Below are 22,978 nucleotides of genomic sequence, written 5' to 3'. Positions count from 1 at the left end.
GACTGATTCAATCAGAGGTTGAGTTGGTGTGTGATGTGAGCCTGGGCATCCTTAGTTTCTCAGCACTCCGAGGGACTGATTCTAGGGCACAGCCAGGGTTAAGAACCACCATCGTAAGCACTGCCCGGCAAGGGAAACACGCTGGTTCCTCCTCTCCAGTTCAGATCTAAGTTGGTACCAGGGAGGTAGGTATTATGGAAGAAATGGAAGTTATCTTTAACCAAAAAAAACTTCCCATGGACGTGCTTCCTTTCTTGTAAGAAAACAATGGCCATTAACTTGTACATGCATCGAATCCTTAAAGCCTTACACTAGTATCTTATTCCCATTTTACAGTTTAATTAGCGCTCAGAGAGGTTAGGTAACTTGCTCAACGTCAAACAGCTACCTAGGAAAGGAAGCCCGTGGCACTTGGTAAGTTGACTTGTAAAAATTCAGCCACTTCTCATCAAGGAAGACCAAACCAGAGCACACAGACAAAAGGACAGACCCTGGAGACTCCTACAACTGACAGCTTTTTAGTGAAAGGAAAAATTCCCATTGTTGGCATGTAATTTATAAGGAGATTTCACAGTATTTTTCCCCATAGATGTCCCTTCAAAGCATGTAACTTTTTGAAAGAAGTGTCTGCTTCCCTTGGACCTGCTCAAGCCTCACTCACTCTTTGCTGGGTGTGATTAAGGAGAGTCGTGGATACTTCATACAGTGCACACGGAAACCATCCTCACCCCGGCATGCAATGAATTCCATCAAGCTCCCCACCACACCAGCACTATTTCTCCCTCTTCAACAGCAATGCCTCAGGAGTTTTCCACTGCAGAATGCTTTAATACATTAAAAAAAAAAAAAAAAAAAGAACAGAAATTGAAAGAACATGTATTGAGGTACCTTTTATTGGTATAAGAACGTAAGTTCCAGATTAACCATGTCATTGTTTTATTTTCACCATGGATTTTTTTTCACAAACTCCTTTGAAATTAAACAGACTTATATGTAAATATCTTTCTACATTAAAACTACTTCCCAACCCACAAAGACCCCACTTACTACTAATTTCTGGGGAATTTCGTTTACTCGTTTTATCTAATATTAAAAAATCAACATTTTGCCAGCAGTTAAAAAGACAACCTTAAAGTTCTCAAATTACTTTCCACCAAGCCCCGAAAAGAAAACCACCCATATCCAAAACTTTAAAGCAATAAAAATTTCTATTTTCCAAAAAAGTATTTACAGACTGAAATTCAAACTCTACATTGCCATCAATGTAATTATACAAGTGCATACAAAGCCCTGGAAAAGAGGAAGTATTTCATTACAAAATATTTATGATCAAGAAAATATTGCTTGCCTTTAAATAAAGTGGCAGAAAATAAATATGCTTAAAGATGGCCATTTTCACAAGTAAACAAAAAAGTACACATGTAAGAAACAAAGTGAAAATGCTTGAGCTTCAAAATGACTCTAGCAGTGTTTGCACAAATTTGTTTTAAAGCGAGGTCTTCTGAAGACTTCCTCTGTTTAGTTATAAAAATACAAAAAGAGGCTTTAGAGAAGGATTTCACCAAGCCGAATGTGCGATGCACACAGCCATCAGACCAAGACTGCACTAGCAACTTCCACCTATTGTTGTGAGCAAAACCGTACACCAAATAATCTAAAAAAATTTTCCTGTTTGAACAAAGAAATTCCCAATAACTAACTGATGCAGATCAAAACTGACTCGATCTAATGGCCACCAAGGAGCAGTTCTAGATCTAAGGGGACACTTGAGAGCCAAGGGGTCAAATCCAATCTCATGTGTTTTACACAAGCCCGGACTCACTTTCAGTCTGTGTGAATTACATCTACCTGGACCTCCATTTTGTCTTTTAAATCCATTTTTTCGCTGTGCCAAGTATATTACACATCTGATTCTGTTTCCCTATATCCTCTCTCTCTTCCCTATGGGCTTTTATTGGTCTCTGAAGTCCCTGGAGATCTTCAGTGCCAGCTCCAACTCTGTGTCCCAGACCACGTCGGGCCAGCTCTCAGCTTTCCTTCTGTCTTCTCTACACTCCCTTGAAATCCCAACAGACAAATACCAATACAGCAGAAGGTGAACAATGTAGCCAAAATAAACACTTTCTAGTTAAAGTCTTTAAATAGAAGTTTTATCTTAGAGGATTCTTCACTGAAAGCTCATCAGTCAAGTTCTAAGACCATGGATCTGACAAAAACCCATGTTAAAACAGCAACCCATAAAACAGTCTGCTGCCTATATTAGAAATTACCCAGTAATTGTGTCAAAAAGCTGTTAACACAAAAAATGTACATATTAAACAAGCAAATCCTTCCAAATGTATCATCAACCCCACTGTAAAAGATTGCACATGATAGTCTTCATTTTGTCTGTAAGGGGAACAACAACAACAAAAAAACCCAGTCTTCAGATGCTTGATTCAGTCGAACCTGGAAGTGCCACAGCCGAGGCAGGCACTCGCTCTAGTTCAATGCCATCAATGCCCAATGGCATGAGCTCGGTGCTGAGAGCATGACAAGTGATGGGGAATCCCAAATGTCACATCTCAGTCACAAATTTCTGCCGTCAGAGGGGACTGGGTTGCATGTACAACACGGGTGGGGAGCCCACACTACTTGAAGGACTTCGGAAATGCGTGTCAAAGGAGCTTGGTGTGATCCCAATCACGGTATCATTCTGGGGCACTTCGCCTTTCAGAAAGTCATCATCTTCATCTTCCACTATGTCCTGCAGAAACATCAGAAATCATCAGTAACATCACCAGTGCTGACTGAAAAGCTTTCAACAATTCCTTCCTCAGGAAGGTGTTACTGTTTGTAAAGATGGTGAAGAAAATATCTTAATTTCAAAAGAAGGCCAGTGTAGTGGCACACGCCTGTAGTCCCAGCTACTCAGGAGGTGGAGGTGGGAGGACTGCTTGAGCTCAAGAGTTCCGAATCCAGCCTGGGCAACATAGCGAGACCATGTCTCTAAAAAAACAGAACAGAACAAAAGCTCCCTCTGATAAGCACTTCCTTCTTACCAACATACCCACATAACTGCTCATCACACATTGTAATCATTTGTTTCAAGTCTGACTTGCAAACAGATTTGAAGCTCAATGGGGACAGGAAACATGACGAGTCATTCTTGCCCAGTGTTAGAACTCTTGTACCTAACACAATGTGAATGAATTACACGCCCCTCAACAAATGAAACATAAAGAAAAAGATGAAAGGGGCTTTCCAATGATTACTTATTAAAAACAACAACAAAAAAGCCATCTTGAAGCTGCTTTTAATGAGAAAACAAATGTGCTCCCAAGCAACAGAGCAGCGAAATTCTTTATTACTGGATTCTAACTTTCCTCTCTAACTGTAACTGTCTCAGCTCCACCTCATGTGACCTGGAGGGTATGTTGCAACCTGCGTCTTCACCACCCATTCATGAAGATCTATAAAACTAATGTAAACTGCTGGGGCAATTTCAACATGAGTCAACTGGAGATTGTTACTTGGTGAGAATGCACAAGTGGCAAAGATCTAAATTCGTTCAGCTAATTTGTAATTAACCTTCGCTTCTCACATGTCAGTATGTGAAGTGTCTGGTTTAAGCAATTTATCCAAAAAAGCCATAGACTCTTTAAATAATAACAAAACCTGGGCCTGGAATTTTATAAAGGCAGAATGAGTAAGACACGGTTTTGGTGTGCTTTTTTAAAGAAAACAGGGTCTTGCTCTGTTGCCCAGGATGAAGTGCCATGCTGCATTTACAGCTCACTGCAGCCTTGACCTCCCACCTCAGCTTCCAGAGGAGCTAGGATTACAGGTGTGCACCACCACGCCCAGCTAATTAAAAAAATTTTTGTAGAAACAGGGTGTCACTGTGTTGCCCAGGCTGGTCTCTAGCAATCCTCTGGCCTTGACCCCCTAAAGTGCGGGGATTACACGCATGAGCGACTTGCCACTTACTATCTCACTGTGACCTGGAACCAGAAAGGAGATTCCGACAGTGTGCTCAATCAATCACAAACTGACCTTTTTCATGGGTTTCTTGAACTCCTGTAGCTCTTCAGCACTCATGTCTTCCCATACCTGATAAATAGGATCAATGAATTTCTTTGACCTGTCAACAAAGATCACATTTCAAAGTCAAGTTAAATACTTCAGCAGAAGTCAAAATTGGTTTGGATCTTTTCTCACAAGATCTATTACCCAAAACCAAGAAGTGAAAACTACAGCTTAAATAATTACATTAAAAAAAAACCTGGCTGGGCGCAGTGGCTCACGCCTGTAATCCCAGCACTTTGGGAGGCTGAGGTGGGCAGATCATGAGGTCAGGAGATCGAGACCATCCTGGCTAACACGGTGAAACCCCATCTCTACTAAAAATACAAAAAATTAGCCGGGTGTGGTGGCGGACGCCTGTAGTCCCAGCTACTCGGGAGGCTGAGGCAGAATGGCCTGAACCTGGGAGACGGAGCTTGCAGCCAGCCGAGATCGCGCCACTGCACTCCAGCCTGGGAGACAGAGCAAGACTCTGTCTCAAAAAAAAAAAAAAAAAAAGAAAAAAACCAAAACAAAAAAACAACCCTCTATGTAAATGCTGTAACTAACGTGGCTCTTTCTGTATAAGAGTTCATTCACTCTTGTCGATGGAGTATTGAACTACCGTTTTTCATCTTTCCATTTTCATGTGAAATTGTTTCTAAACTTTGCAAAGACTGACAAGTCAGTTAGATACAGTATATCCAAATGGAAATGAAACCGTAATATTCTGGAACTCTCTTTTTTATATTTCTGTAGTAATTTGCTGAAAAGTAAGTCTAGGAAAAACAACTAATCTGGTTTCAGTCAACCAAGACTTCAGGGACCAGACAATCCCAGATGGTCATGATGCTGCTAGTTATTTTAGAAACCATAATAAGCAAAAATCCTGCTTCCTTATACAAGTGCCAAGTTAAGGCTGGCCCAGTGGTTTTCTAGAATAACTCATCTAGATAAATCCCCCCCCCCTTTTTTTTTTTTTTTCTGAGACAGAGTCTCACTCTCTCGCCCAGGCTGGAGTGCAGTGGTGCAATCTCGGCTCACTGCAACCTCCACCCCCCGGGTTCAAGAGATTCTCCTGCCTCAGCCTCCCAAGTAGCTGGAATTACAGGCGCCCACCACCACACCCAGCTAATTTTTGTATTTTTAGTAGAGACAGGGTTTCACCATCTTGGCTAGGCTGGTCTTGAACTCCTGACTTCAAGTGATCCGCCCGCCTCAGCCTCCCAAAGTGCTGGGATTACAGGCATGAGCCATTACGCCCAGCCAATCGTTTGTTTTTTGTTTATCCTGTGCAACAGAATGGTATGTGGTCTCTAGAGGAAGGAACAAGACACTTGGCAGAAAATTATGAAGCAAGAAAAGACAGCACCCTCCCCTATCCTGGCACCATTATCCCCATAACCTTACATGTTTAAATAACAGTTTAAAGAAAAACAAAAAACAAAAAACCCTTGATGTCAGTCTGGCTCCTAGTGAGGCAAAGATCTACCCACTCTGGGGTGCCTGCGCCACTCGGCAAGTCCTGCTAGGCATCCTCTACTTTGCATCTGGTGAAATATACGCAGGGAGACCACGAGATGCTCATCAACAGCGAGGAAGGGCCACTTCTGGTGAAGAGCCCTAAATCCCAATTTTGGGAAAAGCAAACATGTATCATGTTTAAATCCACCTCCTGGCCAGGCACGGTGGCTCACGCCTGTAATCCCAGCACTTTGGGAGGCTGAGGCGGGCGGATCACGAGGTCAGGAGATCGAGACCATCCTGGCTAACACAGTCAAACCCCGTCTCTACTAAAAATACAAAAAAATTAGCCAGGTGTGGCAGTGGGTGCCTGTAGTCCCAGCTACTCGGGAGGCTGAGGCAGGAGAATGGCGTGAACCCGGGAGGCGGAGCTTGCGGTAAGCCGAGATCACACCACCGCACTCCAGCCTGGGCGACAGAGTGAGACTCCGTCTCAAAAAGAAAAAAAAATCCACCTCCTCCAGCGTCAATGTTTAAAAGTACCTACCTCTTCAGCACACAGGGATCAAAGGGGAAGAAGGTGTCCAGCGGGTTTGTGCAGGTCTGCACTGAGTCTCCTCCAGCGGTACTCCTAATGACTGGCAGCATCTGGCGATTGTTCCTCTCAATGATGGTGTAGCAGAAGACGAGCTGGTACTTACTGTGGAACAAAAAAAACAACACAGACAGAGGCATTAACATGCTGGAGTGACTCGGTGCAGATATGAGCTGCGTGTGACAACTGTACCTACCAAAGAGAAATTGCTGAATATAACAAGTGCTAGTAAAAATAACAATATAAAGCAGAAAGTAACACTTTTAGGGTACCGTTCTATGGGTCTTCTATTTGCAAGTTTGCTAAGGAGAAAGAAAACGTGGCTATCACTCAGAATGTGAAACTGGGCTTATATTTTAATGAGTAATAGATATTATTCATTATATTTTAATGAGTAATAGATACTATTCATTAAAAATAAATGTTTGCAAGGCAAAACTCTTAGATTACATAACTATAGGTGTCTTTATTTTTACTGTTTGCAAAAGAATTAGAAGGTTGGTAGTAAAGGGATTCAGGAGTTAGGAGGAAATAGTGGTTGGTGAGGAGACTTGCTGAAGAAGCAATGAAAAAGAAATAAGCCTTTACTGAAGGAGGGACACGGGGTTGACTAAGTCATGACCTCAAAAACAGGCACAGAAAGGACTAGGCATGCTGAGTGAGAACAGTTAAATGCATAGAAGAAAACATAAAATAAAAAAAGACAATTATGTTTTTAATTTTTCCAGTAGTTGTCTCTAAATGATTGAGCAACTTGAAAAATTATTTATTGGACAGCTTCTCCAAGATGAGGACTTAGATCTCACTTCTGTCACTCTCCATCTCAGGTTCTCAGGTCACCATGGCAACTTCAAGCCACATACTTTGATTTCTGTCCTGTTAGCCAAGGCTCACAGCACTTGACCCCTCCTCCTGGTGGAGGACACATCAGCAAAACCACACTGGAGGGTGGTTTGCACTATCAGGTAAAGTTGAAGATCTGCATCTCCTACAGCCCCGCAGCTGACCGCACTTCCGGGTGTGTGACAAGGAAGCGTGTGCCCACACACAAGAATGTTCCTGAGCACTAAAACACTAACACAGCCGGCTGGGCACGGTGGCTCACACCTGTAATCCCAGCACTTTGGGAGGTTGAGGCAGGCGGTTCACTTGAGCTCAGGAGTTTGAGACCAGCCTGGTCAACAGGATGAAACCCCGTCTCTACTAAAAATACAAAAATTAGCTGGGCGTGGTGGCAGGCGCCTGTAGTCCCAGCTATTCGGGAGGCTGAGGCAGGAGAACTGCATGAGCCTCGGAGGTGGTGGTTGTAGTGAGCTAAGATCACGCCACTGCACTCCAGCCTGGGTGACAGAGCAAGACCTTATCTCAAAAAAAAAAAAAAAAAAAAGACAAAAACTAACAGATGAAATCCCAACAAAGACTCAATAAAAAAGATTCCCAGAACATAACACAGCAGTTAAAATCAAATTAAAGCTTTGTGTCAATATGGTTCAATCTCAAAAGCATCAAGCAGGCAAAAGCAACAGCTACAGAATGGTACACGCCTTTATTTACCATATCTGTACCTAGGCAGAGACTTTTATTTCAATCCCCTGCTCTTAGCCTCACATCGCACCACACTCTGTGCCTCCAATGCGCATGCCAACCCCAAATCGAGAGCCCCTGGACCAGATGGTTCACAAATGCAGTCCTCTGTACCCACCCCGAGAACATACCAGGGGCAGCGGCCTCTGCTTTGCTTCATCCATCCTCACTCTTCGAGCTGCTCACCATCTTAACCGACGTGCTGAAGCCTCCACCCACTCACCGCCGTTGCTTATTGGTCTCTTTATGCCTTTTCCTAGTCCTTTACTATCACTGAGACTCAGAAGAGAGGACACCTTGAACCAGACGCATAGCAAAGGAGAACTAAAGAGGCTGACAGAGCTCAGCAAGCTGCTGGCTCTTATCTGTTGAAGATTTTAAGCTATGATCCGGCCTAAATATCCTCTTTGAATATTCAATTCTCCAATTCGCTTTCTCCATAAAGCAGAATAACTTAGTGAAAGCTTACAAACGAGCCAGACTACATTTAAATCTGTGCTGCCAGTCTAGCTCTATGACTTTAGGCAAGTGATTTCACCTCTCTGTACCTCCACCTCCCTGTTGATAAACAGGGTTTCATCCTAGAGGGTTGTTTGAGGATCAAATGAGTTCTATGTAAAGTGCTTAGAACTGCCTGGCACAGAGGAAAGGCTATGGATTAGCCATAGCTACCAGACCTGAGAGAACAGAACTCTCTAAACCAATCTCTTACAGGTCAACATTTGCCTCATGTCCAGTTTATTTCTATTACTATTACAGGAGTCACTCTAATAAGCATCTATGGCTTTGCCCCTCTCAGCTTACTGGTTGCCATACTTATTTCAAAGTGCTGCCCTTTGGATAAGAAGTAGTAGTAATTTCCAATGCCATCAAAGTATGAAAACAATAGCTGTATCACAGTATTTCCTGCAAGGACTGGGTTGTTTTTGTTTGTTTAAGAGACAGGGTCTCATTCTGGAGCCCAGACTGGAGTGCAGTGGTACAATCAGGGCTCACTGCATCCTTGACCTCCTGGGCTCAAGTGATCCTCCTACCTCAGCCTCCTGAGTAGTTGGGACTACAGGCACAGGCAACCACACCCAGCTAATTTTTAAAATTTTTTTGTAGAGATAGGGTCTCACTATGTTGCTCAGGCTGGTCTTTTAACTCCTGGCCTCAAGCAATCCTCCCACCTCAGCCTCCCAAAATGTTGAGATTACAGGCGTCAGCCACCACGCCTGGCCTTTTATAATGTTACTAATTTCATAGAAATTTAACAGACTCTTACAGTACTAGATAAACATAAATAAAATATTTTAAATAACTCCCATCAAGAAAGCGTAAATAACTTACTTTGTGATTGCAGCAAAAAAGTTAACCACTGAGGGCAGGCAAATCTTCAGGGGATTTAGCTGGCTCATCACTATCCGCTCAAAATTCAGACTCTGAAGATACTGCAAACCTTTGGTTTAAAAAAAAAAAAAGATTTTTTTAAAGGTACAAATAAGTGAAAAGTGTAAGATATCTTTAAAAGCACAAATTATCACACATTTAAAAAAACTTAAAAAAATTATTTGCAGAAATGCTTTAAATAAAGGTCCATGCAGATAGTCACACAGTATATGGCCCAGAAGAGTATCACTAGGCTAACCACATTCATTGGTCACCAAGGCAGCTTCTCTAAAGAAAACTTAGGAGGTAGCAGGCTGTAAGATTCCACGACAACGTGAAGTTCATACGTTTGCAAGCTCAGTGTATGCTGAGATAATACAGAGGGAGAAAAAGACCTTGTGATTTGGTTTCAGCTAACAATCACGACAGGCAACAAAACAAAACAGCAATTTGATTCTAGCTTGCATGTCTCGTTAGTGAAGCTGAGTGCTGTTTTCAGGTGCACAGTAGTCATCTGTAGTTTTTTTTCTAAACAAGAAAACTCCAAATTTGCCTTCTACCTCAACGGATGGCAAATTTAGACAGAAACCACTTTCTTAGACTTAATGAATATAATTCTTTTCTACATGAGTAAAATAAAGACACCACATTTATTTTAAGAGGCAAGCTGACCAACTTGTACTTAAGTATATTTTCTTAGGAGTTTCTTTGATACATATTTCAATAAAAATTACCTAAATGGGATGTCACAGCTTACAAAAACAAGATATTTAATCCAGATTCCTGGCATTAATTTATACAAAGAAAAGCAGAGCTTGTATTTACTTACCTTGTGATAAAACCTCATCCTACTAGTTCATACAACATCTTTTAGAAGCATGTAGGATGTAGGTAAACATATATAATGCAACATGTACAACTTTCAGTTTAGAGCTGTGGCTGTTAACCCAAGGAGACTGCGACCCCCGCAGAGGACACCTGGCAGTGTCTGGAGACACTTTTAGTTGTCACAGCTGGGGGTGGTCGGGGACTGCTGTTGGCAGCTAGTAGGTGGAGGCTGTTAAACATCCTACAGTGCAGAGGACAGCCCCCGACGATGAAGGATGATGCAGCCCAAATGGCAATCGTGCAGGGTTCAGAGACCCCGGTTTAGAGGAAGTGACCCACAAAACCATATGAATTATTCATAAACATAAACAGAACAATTTACAATGACTTATAAACACTGTTCTTGGAGACTCTCTTCAACTAAAATACACTAATCTAATAAGTTTCAACTGACAGATTTGAATTATAAGTAACTCTTAGAAATTAGCAAAACAATACTGGTCAATTAAGTCTCAAGGCTTCAGGCAGAGTTTAATCTATATAAACTCAAACTTTAGGGTCAGCTGAACCTGGCTTCAGTTTTCTAATCCTGCCACTAACCACGTGATCTTGGGAAAATGACTTTCCTGTGCTTTAATGCTGTCTGTAAAGGGAGAATACCTGCCATTTACTGGGCTGTTACAAGGACAACAAAGAGAAGGTACATCCAACTGAAGCTTTGTACAGGGCGCTGGCACAGCCCAGGGCTCAGCCTCACCTCTGGAGACATCTTCACATTTCAAACTTTCAAAGGCAGAAACCTCTTTCTTAACCTCAAATCCATCTTAAGGGGTTTGTAGGGTTCTCAAGCTCAAATATATCTTAAGGGGTTTGTAGGGGCCCATGAGCTGCTTGAAATTATTATTAAAAGTTTGAGTGCACATGCAGTTTTCTGAATCCAGTTTTTATAAAAATCTCAAAAAAGTAATGAATCACCATTCTGAAGGGTGACAAGAACACAAGGAAAATCCAGTCCAGCACTCCCACAACACTGACCTTCTTTCAGGTTTCCGCTCAAAAGCTGCTTGTGTCTAAAAACAAAGGTGTAGAACACAGCTTGGCAGGCTGAGTAAAATGGTCCATGGAGAGCAACATCGCAGAATGCCTTTGTTCCCGAATCCTGGTTATTAAGGTATATGTGCAGCCAGTTAACCAAAAGATCTAGGCATGATTTTACAGTACTAGAGAAAAGAAAAATTCAAGTCAACTTTACACTTCATAAAAAAACCAGAATAACATAAAAACACACAACTGCCTTTCATTACAAACCATGCTAAGTAAGTTCATAGGTTTCTTTAAATCATACCCATGGGTACAGAGGAAAAGCAAAGAAAGGAAGGATAAGGATGGGTGCGTAGGAAGACAACCTTCCAATTACAAGGCAGAGTAGCTCTGACCTTCTAGGAACAGGTGAGCCCCTAAGAACGTCCCAAGGGATGGAAAGCAGGTTCTCCTAACCATCTCAAAGGCACCCCTCTTAGGGTGATTGGCCAAATAGGACATGTTCACCAACACCTCTCAAGAGAAAGACAGTCTGGTGGACTTCAGTATTCCCTGATGCATCCAGTCAAGTCCTATGGTGAATAATTTTGTTCTTGGGGAAGGGTTTCAACAGCATCCTTGTCCAAAGATATCTTCATGGGCCACTGAAAGAAACTGGCCTCCTAGATAGGTCTATTACCTTTAAAAGGGTTTTTCTTCAGCTTTAACAGATACAATAGATTTGGAATGCAAATGAAAAAATGACAAACCTACAAAAAGAATCAAAACAGTATACAACACTGTCCTCTATCCACAAAACAAATGGATCTTTAAGTGCAACCACACAAAAGAGATGACAAAAGCCTTACATACAGGGTTTTATATATAAAAAAGGAGACACTTTATTCTAAAATCACCACTTAGAAATATAAACATCTTGCACAGAGTAGGGATTTTATTCACTTTAAAAACATGCCAAAAAAAAAATGGGAGATATTTCTGACTTGAGACAATGCTATACTCTTTTTAAAGCATGATATTAAAAATTATTCGGAAAATTAGGCTACTTACATAAGAGGAATAAATTTAGCTCTTGCCAAAAAGCTTCCAATATAATTTCCAGCAGCCTGCCTGATGATGGCAGGATTACTTGGGTCCTGCAATTTTTTCCAGAGATGTTCCAAAAATGCCTCTGCGAACCCCTATAAAAAGAGAGGGCATCGGTGTGATCTTTTTTAATGCCTAAGATAATCTGGCTATCAAAATCCCAAGATTTTTACTTCACCAATGTAGGGAAAAGTTCTACTATGTCATAACTATCTCGTGGGCTTCATTTTTAAAACACATTGAGAGAATATCATTAAAAACAAAAGGCACCTCGGGTGTTAAATAATCCAATGGATCCCAAACCTAGCTAAGCATCACAATCAACCCGGGGCCAGGCACAGTGGCTCACGCCTGTAATCCCAGCACTTTGGGAGGCCGAGGCGGGTGGATCACCCAAGGTCAGGAGCTCGAGACCAGCCTGGCCAACATGGAGAAACCCTGTCTCTACTAAAAATACAAAAATTAGCCAGGCATGGTGGCAGGTGCCTGTAATCCCAGCTACTTGGGAGGCTGAGGCAGGAGAATCGCTTGAACCCAGGAGGCAGAGGTTGCAGTGAGCTGAGATCATGCCACTACACTCCAGCCTGGGTGACAGAGTGAGACTCCATCTCAAAAAACAAACAAACAAAAAACAACAAAAAATTCAACCTGGGAGGTACAAATTCAATAGGTTTGTGACAGGGCTTTGGAATCCACATATTACAAAAACTCTTCAAGTGATTCCAATGTCAGCCAGAACTGGTGACCAACAATAATTCACATCCCATGGAGCTCCACATGGGCACTCCTGTGAGTGCAAAGCACCTTCCGGTCTCTGGACACACTGAACTCAACCATGAACAGAATACGGACTAACGCACAGCTGGTATTTGAGTTAATTATGCCAATCATGGAAAAAAACAGACACAGCTTCTCACCAAAGGGTGTAACTTCCAACTTCTCCTAAATAGCGCTGTTCTAAAGCTAGGCACACCCATGTGGGCACACTGAATTCAACCTTCCTTCCCATGACCAACACTCTCCTGACCTCTAGGAAGCCACAAAATCGTTGCAGAGAAGGAAAAGCCTTCTATATTCTTTCCCCCACCAAAAAAAAAAAAAAAAAAAGAAGAAGAAGAAGAAAAGACAAAGCCTAAAGTTTTTAAAATTCTAGATTAATAAGTTGGTTTGGGCTAGTTACAACTCAACCCTTGGAAAGAATAAAGGAAATACAGTTAATTACCCCATATGAGATTTTAATAGAGAAAGGCTTAAGGGAAGAGCACCACCTAGTGACCAAAAGGCAGGATGACATTTTCGGAGCACCTAGCTGGGGTGGCAGGCAGCAATCTGTTTTCTCTCCAAGTGTACTGAGAAGGGAACGTGGGCCAGGCACAGTTGTTCACACCTGTAATCCCAACGCTTTGCGGGGCAGGAGGCGGGCAGATCACTTGCGGTCAGGAGTTCAAGACCAGTATGGCCAACGTGGCGAAACCCCACCTCTTCTAAAAATACAAAAATTAGCCAGGCATGGTAACCTGTGGTCCCAGCTATCGAGAGGGTAAGGACTGTGAGTCCGTTGAGCCCAAGAGGTGGAGGTTGCAGCAGTGGGCAGCAGAGCGAGACTGTGTCTCAAAAAAGAAAGGAAAAGAAAACAAAAAAAGAAAGGAGAATGCGATTTTATTAAGCAGACTAGCAAGTAAGCTCAAAGAAAAGAATTATTTACTTCATGGTCTCCGTCCACCCCAGTTTTTAGGGAAAATTTTTGGGCAAAAACAAAATAAGCTAAGATAATGTTAATCACATTCTTACTCACCAATTTGAAACTACAGAGGTAAAACATGAAAAACTGTACATGGCAGGAGGCATGGGTGGGCAACAGGAGTTTGTCAAAGATGTTTATCAGGTCACGATATAGATCCTTTGTTTTGCCGTTATCAACCTTACCTATGGAGAAAATCTGGCATCTCAGTTTTTATAAAGACATATTTTCAAGTTTCATCTGCCATATTTTTTATAAACACAACACCATTAAAAAACAACATTATCCAGCCAGGCACACTGGCTCCTGCCTGCAATCCCAGCACTTTGGGAGGCCAAAGTGGGAGGGAGCCTGGGAGTTCAAGGGCAGCCTGGGCAACACAGGGAAGCTCTGTCTCTACAAAAAATAAAAAAATTAGCCAGGCATGGTGGCACGCCTGTGATCCCAGCTACATGGGAGGCTGAGGCAGATGAACCGCTTGAGCCCAGGAGGTCAAGGCTGCAGTAAGCCATGTTTGTGCGACTGCATTCCAGCCTGGGTTACAGAGTAAGACCGTGGCTATTTAAAAAAAAAAAGAAAGAAAGACATTATCCATTAAAATACGATTAAAACAAAATGCTACTTTTAGTTTACACAGATTTTCCTCTGAATATAATAATCTAACACCTGCAAGGAAGCAGGCCCTCACCTCACACACTGTGGCAAGGTCAGAAATGCAAACCCTTCTGAAGGGCAATTCTATCATTCGTGTAGCAAAAGACCTCTGATCCGATCATTTTACTGTTAGTAAACAGCTGAATATATAGGTACAAGTATGTTCATTATAACTGTTACTTATCATGGTGAAAACAGTAAAAGACAGTTAAACCCATGTGACCAATAACATTTATTATTACGACTTTTTTTTTTAGAGATGGGGTCTTGTTATGTTGCCCAGGATAGTTAGTCTTGAACTCCTGGCCTCAGTGATCCTCCCACCTTGGCCTAAGTGCTGGGATTCAATAACAATTATTTTAAAACAGGCAATGATATGAGAAAATGTTTATCTTCAGCATCCATGTAAAGGGCAGATTATGAAACACTTGTGTTTAGTGTGACACCCAAATTCACTAAAAAATACTCTCCTACATATACAGACGCTAACAGAAAAGGGAAAAAAGTCAAACTTCAAAATGCTCACAATGGTTCTCTGAAGAGTAGAAATGTGGCCATTTAAATTGTTTTTATCCTTTCCTGTAGTTTCCAAATTCTCTAATCAACATGTATTATTTTTATAACAGCAAGACCGTTAAAACAGTAATGCAGTCAACTCAGATTCCAGTTCTATTATTCTGACTTACTGAGCTCATCTTAAATCTTAGCAATGTGAATGGAAAAAAATTGTTTTCGCCTGGCAAAGCCTTTAAAGTTCCATGAAGGCAAGAAGCACATATAGTACTAACACTGGCACAACAATGGTGCCAGGCAAAGACCCTCTAAACTCAATACATAATGGAGCACCATATATTAGTGCCCCCTACCTCATTCATTCTTCAGTGCATTCAGCAACTTGAGCGTAATTTGATCTAAAACTGGCCAAACTCCATATATAATCTTTCAATACAACAATCAGTGAAAAGACAGAAGACAAATATAACTCAGCCAGAATCCCAGTCCCATTTTCAAGCTATGTGACTGGCAAGTAACTTGACCTCTTTAAATCATCTTAAACTCATACTCAATAGATATTTTTACAGGATTTTTAGTATTACTAGAGATAACGGATGGAAAATGCCCAGCACAAAGCCAGGTACACTGCAGGTGTTCAATAAACAGTAGCTACTGTGATTTACCATCTACATAGCAGACATCCTTCATGTAGGACAAAACCAAAGACATCAGGATGTCCAGGCGCTCAGCTACAGGATGCACCATCTGGTCGAGCCGTTCAGGACCAGCCTTTGTTTCATGTTCAGTTTCTTCATCTTCATCCTTTGAAGACAAAAAGTAAATACTAACATTAAAAAATTCAGTGTGAAAGTGGTTTAGTAGGAAAACCGTCATAAGTGATTATTTCCCTTAAAAGATAAAACAAAGAGGCTGGGGAAAGCGGCTCACATCTATAATCCCAGCACTTTGGGAAGCAGAGGTGGGGGGATCACTTGAGGTCAGGAGTTTGAGACCAGCCTGGCCAACATGGTAAAACTCTGTCTCTACTAAAAATACAAGAATTAGCCAGGTATGGTGGTGCACGCCTGTAATTCCAGTTACTCAGGAGGCAGAGGCAGGAAAATAGCTTGAACTGGGAGGTGGAGGAGGCTACAGTGAGCCGAGTTCGTGTGCTCCAGCCTGGGCAACAGAGGAAGACTCTGTGCCCCACCAAAAAAAAAAAAAAAAAACTAAAACAAAGAAATGGACCATGCACAGTGGCTCACGCCTATAATTACCAACACTTTGGGAGGCCAAGGCAGGAGGATCACTTGAGCTCAGGAACTTGAGACCAGCCTGGGCAACACAGTGAGAGCTGTCTCTACAAAAATAGAAAAAAAGTAGCTGGGTGCGGTGGTACACTGTAGTCCCAGCTACTCGGGGAGGCTGAGGTGGGCAGATCACTTGGGCCCAGGAGGTCGAGGCTGGAGTGGGCCAAGATCACACACTGCCACACTCCAGCCTGGGCAACAGAGTGAGACCCTGTCTCAAATTAAAAAAGAAAGAAAAGAAAGAAAGAAATGCAGACACCTTTCCAGGCAGGGGTCTCATTCAGGGATGTGAATCAGAACCACCAGTGAAATTTAAAATAAAAGCCAAGACTCACAGCACCAGCTTCTGATTCTCATTGAGAAGACCCAATGAGACCTATCCATGCAAAAATCACAGATGCCCCCTACCTCTGCTCCTGGTGCCCACCATGGTGGGTGCTTTTGGTGCCAGGCCCCCTTTTGCAGGTCGGGATATCCACCTCCCCACTGCTGTGAGTACTGGCGGCCAATAGCTCACAGCTGCCTACTTTCTCCAGAGCTGCCCTGAGCAGAAAGGAGCCAGGACCACCCTTGCACTCTTTCCAGCACTCTTAGAACCAATGACTGATTGACAAGGCATCAGAAAAGGACATCTCCTTGGTCTCAAGCTGGGAGCAAACTCTGTAGACCAATCCATGCCCCGGAATGCCTGGTGGGAGCAGGCTATAGCAACCTCCCAAGTGAGACCCGGCCCCCGTTTAGCTCCCCTGCCCTCTTCTGCTCCCTGACACCCTCTGTCCCAAGGGCACCTGAATCCCTGTCTCAGACTCTCCTTCCACTGAACCCAACTTCAGATACCACCCAAAAGAAGTAATGCTATAAAGTGTACAAGTGGTAAAATGCAGAAATTAAACAGGTATGCTTTTCTATTAACCACGCCCTCACAGACAGCATCTGGCTTACAAAAACAAACACTGAAAGTTACAAGAACAAAAGTGAAACATACTTCACCAAACCCAAATTCAAAGCCTTGGAAATAGACCAATTATGCTAAGTGCTAAATGACATGGCAGCAAATTACTCATATAAGGAATCATTTTCAAGTTTGCTAAACTATTTTAATTCTTTCAATCTAAAGCCTTAACAAAGATGAACAGCACTAGCTGTTTCCACCCTTTGATTATGATAAACTTCATCTCCACTTTCATTAATAAACTGCTAACCATATTAAACAATCCTTCCGTGGAATCTGTCCCACCACAAGTTTGAGTTGCTGTTTCTTCAGCATCTTCAATACCCTGCCGGGATGCATTCACCTACAACAAAGGGAAAAAAAAAAGAATAAAAGGATTTAAAAAATACAACTATGTTATTTTGGGATGGAAATTCATCGGATATACACACGTTCAAGGTGTCCAGATTAGTGCCTTATATCACACCCCAACACAATACACAATTATGGTGCAAGCCTGTAAACTGACCTAGGTCATGAAGGAATTTAAATATAATAAACCAAGCCCCTTTTACTACATACTTATATAAAATCGACAACTATCACATGATGCTCTATGCCAGGCAGCCTCAACAAATTCAACATTTATTCTAGCTCTGATATGGTCTGGCTCTGTGTCCCCACTCAAATCTCATTTTTTTTTTTTTTGAGGCAGAGTTTTGCTCTTGTTGCCCAGGCTGGAATACAATGGCAAGATCTCGGCTCACCGCAAACTCCGCCCCCCAGGTTCAAGAGATTCTCCTGCCTCAGCCTCCTGAGTAGCTGGGATTACAGGCATGTGCCACTGTGCCCAGCTAATTTTGTATTTTTAGTAGAGATGGGGTTACTCCATGTTAGTCAGGCTGGTCTCGAACTCCTGACCTCAGGTGATCCACCGGCCTCAGCTTCCCAAAGTGCTGGAATTACAGGCATGAGCCACCGCGCCTGGCCCCAAATCTCATCTTGAATCGTACTCCTGTAAGTCACACATGTTGCTGGGGGGGGACTGGTGGGAGATAATTTGAATCATAGGGTAGGTTTCCCCCATACTGTTCTCGTGATAGTGAATAAGTCTCACGAGATCTGATGGTTTTATTAGGGGTTTCCACTTTTACATCTTCCTCATTTTCTCTTGCCGCCACCATGTAAGAAGTGCCTTTCACCTCCCGCCATGATTCTGAGGCCTCCCCAGCCATGTGGAACTGTAAGTCCAATTAAACCTCTTTTTTGGCCAGGTGCAGTGGCTCACGCCTGTAATCCCAGCACTTTGGGAGGCCGAGGTGGACGGATCATGAGGTCAGGAGATTGAGACCATCCTGGCTAACACGGTGAAACCCCATCTCTACTAAAAATACAAAAAATTAGCCGGGCATGGTGGCATGTGCCTGTAATCCCAGCTAATCAGGAGGCTGAGGCAGGAGAACTGCTTGAACCCCGGAGGTGGAGGTTGCAGTGAGCCGAGATCGCACCACTGCACTCCAGCCTGGGCAAGAGAGCGAGACACCATCTCAAACAAACAAACAAAAACATCTCTTTTTCTTCCCAGGCTCAGCTATGTCTTTATCAGCAGTGTGAAAATGGACTAATACAGTATCTATGCACAAGACACTCACAGACACATTGTGTAATAAACATCATCAATCAACTGAGCAGAAAAATGATGAACTGCAAGCCAAATGTGCATGATGCAATATTTATTTTGGTATATCACCATTCAAATATCTTAACATACCACTCAAACCATGCCATTTTTTATTATCTATGCTTGACCTTCTTTGTAAACATTCTAAAATGTTCCTTAAGTATATACCAGAGAAAGACTATAAAGAGTACATATACAGTTGGCCAGAGAGGTGCAACTCCAAGTGAGCACTGCACCAGTGAGCCCAAGCTCCAGCTCTTCTGAGACCTTGTTCCATCTTCCTGCTTTCCTATAGCATCAATGTTTTCCTCCACCAAAGCTCCTATCTCCTCAGTCCACAAACCTGCTCATGTCTCCCCACTCCTAAACCACGCCTCTTAGCCCTGCTCCATCCCCTCCTTCCACCACAACCCTGCACCAAGGTCTCTAACAGCCCCAATTCTGCTTCCCCACCATCCACATCCTCTCCCGAAATGCAGTTTCTGCGTCTTCACTGACATGGTCCTCCAGAAAGCAACAAAGACTACCTTCTAACCACTAAATCCAAGGACTGTTGCTCTTTTCATCTTTCTAAAAAATGACAGCAGTATCTGATGCTGCTGACCAAACTCCTCCTTCCGGCGGATCCTTCCTGAGCATCCAGACTCTTGGTTTTCCCCATACTTCTGATCACCCTTCTCCTCCCCTGTCCTAAACTGCATCTTTCCAAAGGTTTATGCTCAGGTCCCCATCTACAACCACGACTGCCTGTGAGTATTCTCTGGTAGGCTGCCCACCAGCAACTGAACCTGGCCAACATGGAACTACTCTTCCAACTGCCTCCTCTTCATATTTTTTTTTTTTTGAGACAGAGTCTTGCTCTGTCACCCAGGCTGGAGCGGAGTGGCGCAATGTCAGCTCACTGCAAGCTCCACCTCCCGGATTCATACCATTCTCCTGCCTCAGCCTCCCGAGTAGCTGGGACTATAGGTGTCAGCCACCATACCCGGCCAATTTTTTGTATTTTTAGTGAGACAGAGTTTCACCATGTTAGCCAGGATGGTCTCGATCTCCTGACCTCGTGATCCGCCCGCCTCGGCCTCCCAAAGTGCTGGGATTACATGCGTGAGCCACCACGCCAGGCCTCCTCTTCATATTTCTAACTACCATTAATGGCAACACCAAGATTCGATTCCACAGGGAGCAACCGTTGAAGGACTCCTTTCCCTTACTGTCTGCCTCCCCTCCTCCAAACCAGTCTCAAGGACCAGTTCACCTTTCCTCACAATGTCACTAGAATCTACTACTTCCTTTCATTCCCACTGCACCTTAGTGCAGGCCTCCTTAAACAAAGTTTTAACTGTTTATAATTATAATCTGCCCTTAAGAAAGGCCAAACAGGAAAAATCACTTCCGTAGGAATCCCTTCCTGACCCCACTGTGATTCTATCAGGTTCTCTAACTCATAATGTATGTTTCATTCATAGCATTTTCCACAACCATACTTTTACATTTGGATAACTATGTATTTAACGCCTTGTTCTCCAATCATGAGAAGGAATTGTCTACAACTCCCAGCACATGCACAGATGGAGTTCAAGACACATTCAAAGAAAGGAAGCAAAGAATGGTGCTAGTGGTTTCGTTTCTTTTCTTTTCTTTTTTTTGAGACGGAGTCTCGCTCTGTCGCCCAGGCTGGAGTACAGTGGCATGATCTCGGCTCGCTGCAAGATCCGCCTCCCGGATTCAAGCAATTCTCCCACCTCAGCCTCCTGAGTAGCTGGGATTACAGGCACCCACCATCATGCCTGGCTGATTTTTTATTTGTATTTTTATAGAGACGGGGTTTCGCCATGTTGGCCAGGCTGGTCTCGAACTCCTGACCTCAGGTGATCTGCCTGCCTCAGCTTCCCAAAGTGCTGGGAATACAGGCGTGAGTCACCACGCCTGGCCAAGTGGATTCTTTTCTATCACTGACTATTGTTTCCACATACTGTGATTATAACAAATTCAAGTCAGTAAATGAAAATAAAAATAGGTTACTCAATACTTACATCCAACTTGAGTAGTTTTTCAATAATAAGCTCCAGAATTTCATGCCTCAAGGTTGGAAAATATACACTAATCCTTAGTAAGTTATGAACGTAACATTCCTAAAGGAGAAAACGTAAGATAAAACATTTCAACAGAGAATAAATGTTTCACAGTTATGTAAGCAAAACATCAATTACATGACCTTTAGTTTCAAATATTTAAAAAGAAAAAAACAGACTATCCAGCAATACAAAAACTATACTGTTTCTACATGTATTATGTTCGGTATAATCATTTCAATTATTCCCAGTAAATGAAATTTTTAATTTGCATAACTATAGGTTTTTAAGTAGCTGTATTGATAAAACTCATATATCATACAATCACCAACTTAAAGTATACAATTTAAGTTTTTAATATATTCAGTTATGTGACCATCAACATAATCAATTTCAGAACATTTATTTTTCTTTTAGAGACAGGGTCTTGCTCTCTCTCTCAGGATGGGGTACAGTGGTGCAATCATAGCTCACTGCAACCCTGAATTCCCGGGATAAGCAATCCTTCCTCCTCAGCCTCCCTAGTAGCTAGAACTACAGGTGCACACCACCACATGAGGTTAATTTTTCCTTTTAGAGAGACATTTTCTCACTATGTTGCCCAGGCTGGTCTTCAACTCCTGGATCTTCCCACTTCAGCCTCCCGAAGTGCTGTAATTATGGGCATAAGCCACTGCGCCCAGCCAGCAATTTTGTAACATTTTAATCACTCTAAAAAGAAATCCTACATCCATTAGTGCACCCCTAAAAAATGAAGACCTTGGCAACCACTAGTCTTTCTTTGAATCTACCTCTTTGAGACATTTCATATAAATGGAGTCATATAATACATGTTTTTAGGGTTCAATCATGTTGTAACATGTAAACCATTCCTTTCATATCAATGGAGTCATATAATACACAGTCTTTTGGCATGTTTTTAGGGTCCAATCATGTTGTAACATATAAAGCATTCCTTTTCATTGCTGAGTAATATTCCATTGTACCATGTTTTGTCTGTTCATCAGTTGACAGACATTTGAGTTGCTTCTACTTGAGGCTATTATGGATGATGCAGCTATGACCATCCATGTACAAGTTTTTCTGTGGACATATATTTTCATTTATCTTGGGTATAAACCCAGAAATGGAACTGCTGAGTCACATGTTAATTCTACATTTAACCTTGAAGAAATGCCAGGCTATTTTCCAAAATGGCTGCACCATTTTACATTCTTACAGCAACATATGACAGTTCCAACGTTCCCATTTCTCCATATCCTTGTTAACACTTGTTACTGTCTTCTCGTTCTGATTATAGCCATCCTTGTGGGCATGAAGTGAAATCATTTCCCTGATGGCTAATGATGTTGAGCTTCTTTTCATGTGCTTTTTTTGCAGAAATGCCTATTCAGATCCTTTGCCCACTTCAGTTGGGCTATTTGCCCTTTTATTATTCAATTATAAGAGTTCTTTACATATACAAGTCCATTACCAGACATAAAATTTAGAAATATTTCGTCCCATTATTTGGGGATTCTTTTCATCTTCTTGAAGACGTCCTATGAAGCATAACAACGTTTAATTTTGAAGTACAACTGATGCATTTTTTCTTTGGTTGCTTGTGCTTAGGCATCAAATCTGGAAATTACTGCCTAATCCAACATCATGAAAATGTACTCGTTTTCTTCTCAGAGTTTTACAGTTTTTACTCTTCATGTAGGGCTTTTATTGAGTTCATTTTTGTATATGGATATCCATATGCTTCATTCTTTTGCATGTTCATATCCACTTCTGCCAGCAGCATTTGTTGAAATGACTATTCTCCCCTATTCAATTGTCTTGAACAACTGGTTAGTGTATGTTAGTCTTCTGTCCCGTAACCATGCTGAACTCATTTATTATCTCTAAAATTTCTTGTGTGTGTGTAAACTCCTTAGAATGACATATAAAATCACCTTGCAAAAGAGAGTTTACGCCTTCCTTTCCATCTGGATGCTTTTAATTCTTTTTCTTGCCTAACTGCCTTGGCTAGACAAGCAGCAAGAATGGACATCCTTGTTTTGTTCTTTGTCTTAGGAAAAAACTTTTGGTCTTTCACC

At 42.2% G+C, this 22,978-nt stretch overlaps 1 protein-coding gene across 3 annotated transcripts in view; it reads right to left on the bottom strand.

Annotated features, from left to right (window-relative positions):
* Positions 1-877: 877 nt before the first annotated feature.
* RRN3 (RRN3 homolog, RNA polymerase I transcription factor) overlaps positions 878-22,978 on the bottom strand; it is a 36,516-nt gene continuing 14,415 nt past the window's right edge. Inside the window, exons 9-18 of one of the 3 annotated variants that reach the window (XM_034939836.3) lie at positions 20,859-20,957; positions 17,416-17,508; positions 15,587-15,725; positions 13,809-13,939; positions 11,978-12,108; positions 10,922-11,106; positions 9,020-9,128; positions 6,056-6,208; positions 4,036-4,123; positions 878-2,746 (exon numbers count right to left, since the gene is read on the bottom strand). In XM_034939836.3, the coding sequence (XP_034795727.1) occupies positions 2,585-2,746; positions 4,036-4,123; positions 6,056-6,208; positions 9,020-9,128; positions 10,922-11,106; positions 11,978-12,108; positions 13,809-13,939; positions 15,587-15,725; positions 17,416-17,508; positions 20,859-20,957 (1,290 nt within the window). In that variant the 3' untranslated portion in view covers positions 878-2,584. Of the gene's footprint in view, positions 2,747-4,031; positions 4,124-6,055; positions 6,209-9,019; positions 9,129-10,921; positions 11,107-11,977; positions 12,109-13,808; positions 13,940-15,586; positions 15,726-17,415; positions 17,509-20,858; positions 20,958-22,978 lie in introns of those variants that run through there. The other 2 variants (XM_063598392.1, XM_063598393.1) reach the window with 2 other exon arrangements.

Source organism: Pan paniscus, chromosome 18, assembly GCF_029289425.2.
Source record: "Pan paniscus chromosome 18, NHGRI_mPanPan1-v2.0_pri, whole genome shotgun sequence".
In the NCBI taxonomy this organism is placed as follows: domain Eukaryota; kingdom Metazoa; phylum Chordata; class Mammalia; order Primates; family Hominidae; genus Pan; species Pan paniscus.
Note: the sequence above shows the minus strand (reverse complement) of the source record. Positions and strands in the feature narration are given on the sequence as shown.